The sequence below is a fragment of the Pristiophorus japonicus genome, chromosome 17 (genome assembly GCF_044704955.1).
Source record: "Pristiophorus japonicus isolate sPriJap1 chromosome 17, sPriJap1.hap1, whole genome shotgun sequence".
Taxonomy (NCBI): Eukaryota; Metazoa; Chordata; class Chondrichthyes; family Pristiophoridae; genus Pristiophorus; species Pristiophorus japonicus.
In genome coordinates, this window is record NC_091993.1 from 28454314 (window position 1) to 28466132 (window position 11819).

The 11819-nt window shown below is 47.7% G+C and overlaps 1 protein-coding gene across 3 annotated transcripts in view; it reads right to left on the reverse strand.

The window, feature by feature from the left end:
* smad3b (SMAD family member 3b) overlaps positions 1–6819 on the reverse strand; it is a 152242-nt gene extending 145423 nt beyond the window's left edge. For all 3 annotated transcript variants that reach the window (XR_011587446.1, XM_070858536.1, XM_070858535.1), the window contains exon 1: positions 6080–6819. Coding sequence is in view for 2 of the 3 variants with exons in the window: in XM_070858536.1 (XP_070714637.1) it covers positions 6080–6285 (206 nt within the window). In the remaining variant the exon portion in view is untranslated. The remainder of the gene's footprint in view (positions 1–6079) is intronic.
* Between the last annotated feature and the right edge of the window lie 5000 nt (positions 6820–11819).

An 11819-nucleotide genomic window follows, 5' to 3' on the forward strand; every position in this document is an offset into this window, starting at 1 on the left:
CCGTCGTCCTCACTGGATCGATTTCCTAAAAACACAGCAACTGTAACCAGTTAGCGGAGGTCCAGTGCCGGGGGGACATCCCAGCTCACAGCAGCAGCTCGATTGTTAACATTGGCTATCTGTTGCAAATACCGCACACGTCATTAGTAAACGAGTAAAACAGGCCTTGGGCTGCAACGAAAGCCTCCACCTCAAAAAACATCCGTCAAACCTGCTAATTACAAACCCAAAACTGCAAAGGTCTGCCGTCAGGCGGCCAAACCAGCGGAGGGGCAATACTGAGGGAGCACCGTGCTGTCGGAGGGGCAGCGCCGAGGGAGCACCGCGCTGTCGGAGGGGCAGCGCCGAGGGAGCACCGCGCTGTCGGAGGGGCAGCGCCGAGGGAGCGGCGCGCTGTCGGAGGGGCAGCGCCGAGGGAGCACCGCGCTGTCGGAGGGGCAGCACCGAGGGAGCGGCGTGCTGTCGGAGGGGCAGCACCGAGGGAGTGCCACAGCTGACACCTGGATTATATGAATGCTCAATTTCTACAGAGATCATGAATATATAGTTCTCGATTGGCAAATCTTACACCACTTATTGCTATTCAGAGCAGTGGTTGATATATTGCAGCATTTTACGGTCATTGAATTTAAAAAAGTTCAGGCAATAAAAGAAAAATAAAAGCCCTGCCAACGCCCCAGATAGCCACTTTCATACTGCATTGCAACCTGTCCTGTTGTTGCCCAGATCCCGATGCAGTCGCCTGCAACTCAACAAGTCAATGTGCTAAGGTTTACTGAGCTGGCAGCCGGGAAGACCCAATCTGGCTGCCCACAAGCCGCACATCTGCCATGAGCGAGGCTTTTCCACAACATAAAAGCAGCTCCCGTCATGGCCAATCCTACCCACCCAACGTAAACCAGGCAGCGGGCCTTGCAAAGTGGTTTCGCTACCCGACCCCGGGAGGCAGGTCACCACCGGAGATCAGAAATAGCCATCACCAGTACTTGCTGCCGGCGATGCCACTTCACCGCATCGGCGACTGTGCGAGCACAAACCCAGCGTCCGTGCAGCCGTCCCCGGCATCGCCAACAGTCACCGGATTGGTCCTGCAGCATAGACGGGGGCAATTCAGCGCATTGGCAGACACGTGATCTGTAGTACTGCTTCCAATCAATAAATGAGGCTGGTGTGGTGAGAGAGAGAGACAGACAGAGACAGAGACAGAGAAAAAGAGAGAAAAAGAGAGAGAGAGAGAGAGAGAGAGAGAGAGAGAGACAAAGAGAGAGAGACAGAGAGAAAAAGAGAGGGAGAAAGGGAGAGAGGAGAGAGAAGGAGAGAGAAAGAGAGAGAGAGAGAAAGAGAGAGAAAGAGAGAGAAGAGAGACAAAGAGAGAGACACAGAGACAGAGAGAGAGGAGAGAGAGAGACAGAGACAGACAGAGAGAGAGAAAGGGAGCGAGAGAGACACAGAGAGAGAGAGAGAGACAGAAAGAGACAGAGAGAGAGAGAAAAAGAAAGAGAAAAAGAAAATCAATGAGGTTGGCACTTCTATCCTTCAATTTTTGTCATATATCTGATTTGATTTGCTTATAGGTTATGCATCGCGACAAAGCATGTAACTAACCTCTGTGACAACCAGAAAGGATGCAACAATTCCAGAGCATTCCTAAAGCAACATGAACAGTACACTGGGCATCACGGGCAACCTGTGACAGCAGAAACCCAGCTACAGTAGGCCTGGGCTCCAACACATTCCACCCACCATCGAGGGCATTGAAACCAAAGGGGGAGAACACGAGTGTTGGTGCCAGGAAAGCTCCCCGCTGCTCCAGGTCACGGAGTTCTTTTTGTATCTTTATTTTAAATTTATATATTATAAATAAAAAATAAAGTTTTTGAATCGTAATATATAAGTTTTTTTTAAAAAAGAGGATATCCCCACTCTACGACCGATTGTGACACTGCTGTATGCAGGCGGAGTGAAGAGTTTTGCAAGAGACAAATGTGGGCAAGTGTTTGAATCTTTGCTTCCTCAGTGCCAGCTTCAGAAGGTTGTAGGTTCAAGCCCCACTCCGGGACTGGAGTCCATGAATCTAGATCAGCACTTTAGTGCACTACTGAGGGAGTGCTACATTGTCGGAGGTGCCGTCTTTCACATGACATGTCAAACCAAGGTCTACCCTCTCAGGTGGGTGTAAAAGATTCCAAGGCACTATCTGAATTTGAGCAGGAAGTTTTTCTGGTGATCCCCACCATGATTCCTCCCCAATCATCAAAAGCATATTATCGGGTCATTTATTGGCTTGCTGTTTATGGGATATTATTGTGCACAAAATGGCCGCTGTCTATACAACAACTTGCGTCTATACAGCATCTCCAACTTATTAAATTGTCCCTTGGCACTGTAGAGGAAAGAATGGATCAAGTGGTGGCAGAGGAATTAGAAGAGTTTACAGAATGCTCGGTTAAAGAGATCAACCTGAAGCCACAGAGAGAGAGAGAAAGAAAAACTTGCATTTATATAGCACTTTTCACAACCACCGGACGTCTCAAAGCACTTTACAGCCAATGAAGTACTTTTGGGATGTAGTCACTGATGGAATGTAGGAAATTCAGCAGCTATTTTGCACACAGCAAGCTCCCACAAACAGCATTGTGATAATGATCAGCTAATCTGTTATGTTGATTGAGGGATAAATATTGGCCAGGACACCGGGGATAACTCCCCCTGCTCTACTTCGAAATAGTGCCGTGGGATCTTTAACAACCGCCTGAGATGGCAGAAGGGGCCCCAGTTTAACGTCTCATCTGAAAGACAGCACCTCCGACAGTGCAGCACTCCACTGGGAGTGTCAGCCTAGATTTACGTGCTCAAGTGTCTGGAGTGGGACTTGAACCCACAACCTTCTGACTCAAGGCGAGTGCTACAGTCACTGCTGACACTTGCAGGGTATTGAAGGCTTGGGCTGCGAGAGAACCTTCCACGTTCAAATAGTCCACTGACGCTCACTGGGCAGGCTCACACGTAGAATGATTGTTTGGGTGAAGTACCAGAGCACCGCCACCAATCAGCTGGGGCTCAGTGGGCAGCACCCTCGCCTCAGAGTCAGAAGGTCGTGGGTTCAAGCCCCACTCCAGGGACTTGTGCACAAAAATCGAGGCTGACACTCCCAGTGCAATACTGAGACAGTGCTGCACTGTCGGAGGTGCCGTCTGTCAGATGAGATGTTAAACCGAGGCCCTGTCTGCTCTCAGGTGGATGTAAAAGATTCCATGGCACTATTTCGAGGAAGAGCAGGGAAGTTATCCCCGGTGTCCTAGGGCCAATATTTATCCCTCAATCAACGTAACAAAAACAGATGATCTGGTCATTATCACATAGTTGTGTGTGGGAGCTTGCTGTGCGCAAGTTGGCTGCCGTGTTTCCCACATTACAACAGTGACTACACTTCAAAAGTACTTCATTGGCTATAAGCGCTTTGAGACATCCGACGATCATGACAGGCGCTATAGAAATGCACGTCATTTTTACCTATTCCCCCACAGCACGAGGCAGCAACGTTTGGAGAGGAGGGGAGGAAATTAGGAATAATTTTCCTTACTCTGGGATATGATGTGACTTATAACTAAGCAGATCCCCAAAATATCCTACAGTAATTTTAAACACCATATTAGAAAGTGATCCAAGAACAAGTATTGATTATAAAAATGTAAAATCCATGAGCTTACGCAGGTCTGCTGTGCCTCTTAATGGTGCGACTGATCGAGTCAATATGCTCAGGCCAATCAGAAATAGTTCCATTTTCTTACAAGCCACACTCTCCAGTCACTCACCAACAATAACTTGTATTTATATAGCGCCTTTAGCATAGTAAAATATCCCAAGGCGCTTCACAGGAGTGTTATACGACAAAAAATTGACACCGAGCCACATAAGAAAAAATTACGGCAGATGACCAAAAGCTTGGTCAAAGAGATAGATTTTAAGGAGCATCTTAAAGGAGGAGAGGCAGAGAGGCGGAGAGGTTTAGGGAGGGAATTCCAGAGCTTGGGGCCTAGGCAACAGAAGGCATGGCCACCAAAGGTTGAGCGATTATAATCAGAGATGCTCAAGAGGGCAGAATTAGAGGAGTGCAGATATCTCGGGTGGGAGGGGGTGGGGCTGCAGGAGATTACAGAGATGGGGAGGGGCGAATCCATGAAGGGATTTGTAAATAAGGATGAGAATTGTGAAATCAAGCCGTTGCATAACTGGGTGCCAATGTAGGTCAGCGAGCACAGGGGTGAGCGGGACTTGGTGCGAGTTAGGACATGGGCTGCCGAGTTTTGGATCACCTCTAGTTTACGTGGGAGGCCAGCCAGGAGTGCATTGGAATAGTCAAGTCTAGAGGTAACAAAGGCATTAATGCACAAAGCAGTGTGATAGCCAAGATAAAATTTTAAAAATGATGATGATAATGCTTCCCAGAAACACACAGGAAGTAAAATCGTACTGTTTTTGAAAAACTGTCCAACAATGCCTGATTAAATCCTATCCCTATGTCTCTCTCTCACACAGATGCACACCCACCCTAAAGCACACTCATGTGCTTTTACACTAAGCTAGCATTCGTTTCGGCTTTGCACTGTCACTAAACTTAACGACTAGTGGAGGCTAGGTGTTGAGGTCTCAACTGGCTCCAGATCGATACTGAACAGGACTCCTCCTATGAGCCAGTCTGTCGCCAGCGTGCTCCAGTGAGAGGTTGGGCCCTGACTGTAGACTCAGCCTGCACTTAAACACTATTAACTGCAGCTCCAGGGCAAAGCAAAAAACAACTGAATGCTTCAAATCATACTTTGCAATTGCTCTGCTATTCCTGAGACCAAGCATTTCTCTGACCCTCTATAGACGGATAAGATGGCACTTTGGCCAGCTTCTCACTACTAATATTACTAAATGGGCAGAGGAAACCTTTCAAGGACACCCTCAAAGCCTCCTTGGAAAAAGTGCAACATCCCCACTGACTCTTGGGAATCCCTGGCCCAAGACCACTCAAAGTGGAGGAGAAGCAACCGGGAAGACACCTCGAGTCTCTTCGCCGGGAGCACGCGGAAGCCAACCGTAAACAGCGGAAGGAGAGCACGACAACCCAAGCACCCCACCCACCCGTCCCTCCGACCGAGACTGTAGGTACCGCATTGGACTCATCAGTCACCTGAGAACTCACATCAGTGTGGAAGCAAGTCATCCTCGACACAGAGGGACTGCTGGAGGGAGGGGTGTACGTTGACCCGGTTTCAGTACCAGTCCATTGCAGTTTGACTGCACTGTGAGAGAAAAATGTGCTTATGGCAATATAGTGTGGGCTTTCAAACTGGGATCCACAATTTCTACGAGGTCCACAGTGATCCCAGGGGTCGGTGAAATCAGATCTCTGTCCATCTCGGTCTGTGCAAACTCACTCCACAGTGACTCGAGAATTACCTATTCTATATCTTTTTTTAAAACTGTCTTACCAACCCTTTTGTAATGGCTGCAAGTATTTCCTCCAATGGTAATTATTTTTCCCCCTTTGGTTAGATGACACTGTCTTCCTGAAGGTAGGTGAGGCATGTCCCCAATATTTACAGGGGGAGGGGGTTCCCCCCAGAGAGAGAGTCAAAAAATTCTGAAAGCCCGCACTCATAAATAAAGCAAATCGGCATACACATATCAGTCCACCTGGTAGAGATGACCTGTTATTTTTACTCGGTTGACTCATTTGAACTGACAAGCTCTGGTATTCTGCATCCTCCGAGAATGGATTGAGGTGCAACTGTCACTCAAACCATATGCCAGGCAACGACATTCTCAGAGACCAAAAAAATAACATTCCACGATGACTACAGGTGGTTCCTTTTGACATAGTTCACCCTCCCTTGCACATCCAAAATAAACGCTTTTACAAAAAGCAGACATCAAATCTTGAATGAAATGTGCTGTTGCAAAAAAAATGGAATTCAATTTAAATTTGCAACAACAAAAAATTGAAGTGCCAATTTAGAAACTCGCTTTTAATTAAGACTTTAAAAAAAAAGCATTTTTTTTCTCTTTCGATCGCAAGACAACGCGTTACCTGGGGATGGTTATGCACTTTGTGTTGACACTCTGGGTGGTGATCGCCTTTTCCAACTCGTCCAACTGGCCGGTCTTTTTGAGCTTTTTCACCAAACTTTTCACCGCCTTCTCGCACCATTTCTCCTCCTGCCCGTTCTGCTCGCCTTTTTTCCAGCCCAGGAGGCGTTTGACAATCGGGGGGGTGAAAGGCAGGATTGAAGACATTTTTTCCCCCAGCACCGGCCGTATTAAATCCGTCTTCTTTCGATGTTGTTCTCCAGCCCCCCACCCCCACTTTTGCAAAAAATAAAAGTTAGCCCGCCTCCGAACCGACTGACCGCGATCCGAAACTTTTCCTAAAAGTTTAGCTGAAGTTTCTTTCAGCGCTCGTCAGTTTCACTGCAGACACTGCGGCCTCCGCACGGCGTCTTGCGGGGGGGAGACAGAGCTCGCAAACACTCTGCTCTCTCAATGGAGTGCCTCTGCCTTCTTTGCTTTGAAAGGGAGACGATGAATCACTCGCTTTTTGTTCTCCCTCTCTCTCTCTCTCTCGCTTCAGGCTTTATGCAGCAGCAGCAACAAGAAGAAGAAGAAAATAATCCTATCCCTACAACAAAAAGGGTTTTTTCAAATTATTTTCCCACCCCCTCTCCCTACCAACTTTTGCTCTGATGCTAAAAAAACATTAATCCGCCCTCCCACTCCTGGGGGTGGGGGGTGTGTTGCAGTGAAGCGGCGCCCACTCAGGTCAACTCTGCAGTCTGTGTCTCATGCAAATGACTTTTTTTTAACAGCAGGCAGTTGGAGAGCAGACTGAGCAGCGAGTGTTGTAAGAGAGACAGAAAGAAAGTGTCATTGCCCAGAACCAACCCCATTCCCTCCCTCCTTCCCAACACCAATCACAGAGCAGGCTGTGAAAGGGAAATTTAACCCAGCCCAAAGTTACCATTTCAATGAATCTTGGCACATCTCCGACAAGTGCAGCAGGACTCCACTTCCACCCTTGCATACACAAAGCCAATCATCTAGGATCAATAGCTTCCTTTTATTTATTTTTCCATAGCTCATAGAAATAAGGAACTTTAAACTAACAGTATTACAACACAGTATTACAACAGTATTTTTAGTGATATAATCTAGCTTACTATTTTAAGAAAGACTTGCATTTCTATAGCGCCTTTCATGACCACCGGATGTCTCAAAGCGCTTTACGGCCAATGAAGTACTTTTGGAGTGTAGTCACTGTTGTAATGTGGGAAACGTGGCAGCCAATTTGCGCACAGCAAGCTCCTACAAACAGTAATGGGATAATATTTTCTGGCTTACTATTTTAATCTCACCTGTTAATTTAATTTCCTGATCCACGTGTAAAAGCAAATTGGCTGCTGCCAGTTTGGCTCTGTTAGTGACACTCTCTCCTGGGGTGAGGGATTGTGGGTTCAAGCCCCAAGTGAGGGCACGGCTGATACCCCAGGAGATTGCTGGCTTGTTGAAGTTGCTATCCTTCAGACAGACATTGAGCCAAGTGTCAGCTGTGGCTCAGTAGGTAGCACTCTTGCCTTTGGGTCAGAAGGTTGTGGGTTCAAGTCCTACTTCACAGACATGAGCATATAAATCCAAGCTGACACTTGCAGTGCAGTGCTAAGGGAGTGCTGCACTGTTGGAGGTGCTGTCTTTCGGATGTGAAGTTAAACTGAGGTCTTGTCTGCTCTCTCAGGTGGATGTAAAAGATGACACTATTTCGAAGAAGAGCAGGGGAGTTATCCCTGGTGTCCTGGGACCAATATTTATCCCTCAATCAGCATCATTAAAACAGATGATCTGGTCATTATCACATTGCTGTTTGTGGGAGCTTGCTGTGCGTAAATTGGCTGTTGTGTTTCCCACATTATAACAGTGACGACACTCCAAAAGTACTTCATTGGCTGTAAAGTGCTTTGAGACATCCGGTGGTCATGAAAGGCACTATATAAATGCAAGTCTTTCTTAATGTAGGTATGCAATCATTTTCTCCAATTATTTTTCATGTTGGGAAGTTTTACTATGTTAAAGTTGTTGATGTTGTTTAACTCTAGCAAGGCATCCCAATCATGGCTGTGTGTCTGTAGCACACTATAGTGGTAATGGGGAGATAAGGATTCAGAGTGTTTATGTGTGTGTGCATGCACATGAGTGTAGGCCTGGATCGACAGGGGTGAAGATGGTGGCAAGAAACTGTTATGCCTCGCTGCAGTAGACAGTAAATATAGATTCATAGGATAACATTTTAATATATTTTCTCACTGAATCATAAACTACAAAAATAAAGTGTTCCAGCCCAACCTGTATAACATCAGCGTCCAGTGTAATTCCCTGCAGTCCCAACTGTAATGTATTTGCTTCAAGGGTTCTTTGCATAAGAATTCATAGCAACACATTACTATTAAGAACTAGTTGGTTTATTAACAAAGATTTAACAATCGCACTACACATTACCAGTTCATCCACTAGGCTCACAACTGCATACCTCATCGTGGATAACCTGGACCCAAATGACTGGGGTTTTATTGAGTCTTGTGAACATCACATTACTGGCTAAGACACTCACAATGCAACAGCTCTACAACTATTTTGTTGCAAACTTTAATACAAGTGTCCCCTGATTAAAGGGGGATATTAAAACCGACAGACTTAAACAAATTGAACTTTAGACAGTAACTTAAATCAAATTAAAATTTGGTTGCCGGGGGTGATGATGCACTCCAGTCCCTCCGGCGCCCACCTCTCGCGGAAGGCCACGAGCGTACCAGTGGACAACGTGTGCTCCATCTCCAGGGACACCTTGGCTCGGATGTAACCATGGAAGAGAGGCAGGCAGTTGGGCTGAACGACCCCCTCGACCGTCCGCCGCCTGGACCGGCTGAAGGCCACCTTGGCCGTGTCCAGGAGCAGTCCTACGAGGGAGCCTTCCGACCTGCCCGCTCCTCTCCGCACAGCGTGCCCAAAGATTAGGAGTGTGGGACTGAAGTGCAACCAGAATTTGAGGAGCAGCCCCTTCAGATATTGGAAGAGGGGCTGCAACCTCACACATTCAATAAAAACGTGGAACACGGACTCTTCCAGACCGCAGAAATTGCAGGCGGCCTGGGAGCCCGTGAACCGACTTAAAAACTTATTGCATGGGACTGCTCCGTGCACCACCCTCCAGGCCAAGTCGCCAATAAATAGAGGGAGGACTCCTGCATAGAAAGCACTCCATTGGGGACTCCCACCTCCTCCAGACGGCAAGACAGTGCACCTTGTTGTGTCCAGATGGCAGACGAGGATGGCAACGTGGAGAGTGTGCAAGAGCAGCCAGTACAGGAATCCCCTCCGCACAGAACTGAAAGGCACAGAGGGGATGTCCCGGAGGAGGCTCAAGATGTGAGGCCCCGGCTCCCGAGGGAAGTTTCGGGGCTTGGCGCCGATGAGGGATTGTACCGGCTATACAACTCTTTTGTTGCAAATAGATAAACATTAAATCAAGTGCCCCCTTATTAAAGGGGGGGGGGGAACACTCCAAACAGTTTACAAGTGCCTTTTTATTTTTGTTTTTGTTTTTTTTGTGTTTTTATTTGCTTTTTTTTTGGCACTAAAACCACAAATATATACAAGCACCCCCTATAAAAGTGGAGGGGGAACACTAAAACCCGGCAATAAAACAAATTAAACTTTAAAACATATAAAATCAAATTAAAATTTGGTTGCCGGGTGTGATGATGCACTCCAGTCCCTCCAGCGGCCACCTCTCGCGGAAGGCCGCGAGCGTATCAGTGGATACCGTGTGCTCCATCTCCAGGGATACCCTGGCTTGGATGTAACCACGGAAGAGAGGCAGGCAGTCGGGTTGAATGACCCCCTCGACTGCCCGCTGCCTGGACCGGCTGATGGCACCCTTGGCCGTGCCCAGGAGCAGTCCTACGAGGAGGCCCTCGGACCTACCTGCTCCCCTCCGCACAGGTTGCCCAAAGATCAGGAGTGTGGGACTGAAGTGCAACCAGAATTTGAGGAGCAGCCCCTTTAAATAATGGAACAGGGGCTGCAACCTCGTGCATTCAACATAAATATGGCACGGACTCCTCCAGACCGCAGAAATTGCAGGCGGCCTGGGAGTCCGTGAACTGATTTAAAAACTTATTGCACGGGACTTTTCCGTACAACACTCTCCAGGCCAAGTCCCCAATAAATAGAGGGAGGACTCCTGCGTAGAGAGCACTACACTGGGGACTCCCGCCTCCTCCAGACGGCAAGATAGTGCGCCTAGTTGTGTCTGGACGGCAGACGAGGATGGCAAGGTGGAGAGTGTGCAAGAGCAGCCCGTACAGGAATCCCCTCCGCACAGAACTGAAAGGCACGGAGGGGATGTCCCGGAGGAGGCTCAAGTTGTGAGGCGCCGGCTCCCAAGGGAAGTTTCGGGGCTTGGCGCCGATGAGGAATTGTACCAGCTCTACAAACTTGGCAGCACACTCACAGGTGCATACATTACACCAATAAGCAGCCCTGTGCGCTCGGCTTCACCATGGGATGGACCCAGCATAGCTCGCCCACCGCCTAGGAGCAGGAGTTGGATCCTGAAACAATTTTTGGTGTCAGATTGGCTCAGTGGGTAGCGCTCTCCGCCTCTCTACCTCTCTTTCCTCCTTTAAGATGCTCCTTAAAACCTAACCCTTTCCTGCCCTAATTTCTCCTTAGGTGGTTCGGTGTCAAATTTCTTGTCTCATAACACTCCTGTGATGCACCTTGGGACGTTTTACTACATTAAAGATGCTATTTAAATACAAGTTGTTGTTGTTGATGTTTGGACAAGGTAGACATGCCGGCCCAAACTCTTCTAAATATTAACAGTGATGTGCAGGGGGAGCTTTGAAGAATTCATGTGCAGTTGTCACTTCACCTTGCTGCCAGTCAGACTGAGGTCAGTCACATTAAGACAAAGGTCGTACAATTGCAACTGGCAGATGCAACCCTCACATCGGTAAAATGGCAGCCTAAGTTTCCTCCACCATGCTGAAATAAAGCCCTGTGAAGTGAATCCCATTCAGCAATGCTCTCGATGACATTCCTTGCAGTGACACTCCCAACGGATGAGATAATTTTGAAAGGTTACTACGCTCGGGTGTATCCCAAAGCAGTGAAATGCCAAGCCATTGATTAATTCAGCGCTCTTTTGTGACTGATATATTTTTGTTTTCTATCTTGACGTTGGCATAACAACACGTTGCAGCTGGAGGTAACGGCAAGAAGCGTAGATGTCTCTTGGCCTGATGTCTGATTAGGCCCAGAAATATGTGCTTGAGTTGCCAATGCACAAGCTCAGAGCCTTCTCCGATCCCAGCTCATGCCCCAACTAGCCTGGATCTGTAGCTGATGTTTAGCACCGCATTTAACTCCCTGTAGACAGAGTTCCTGGGGTGGAATTAGAGTTGTGACATTTTGCCAGGGCCACAATCCAACTAGGTGCACAACAGGGACAGCGAAGAGGGGTGGGGCTTATTGACTGAGTAGTGATGTTTGCATTGCTGAGAGATCGTGAGACTCAGAAGAAACTAGAGGGGGAAAAAAACTCTGTTATTTTGAATTTCAAACTTTTGTTATCCCAGTTTTAACCTGGACTGTGCAATCCAATACTGGATGGCTGCTTTAAGAAGAATGCTAAGGCCTTAAAGAGGGTTGCAGTGGAGATTTACCAGAATGTTACCAGCGATGTGTGACTTCAGTTATGTGGAGAGACTGAAGAAGCT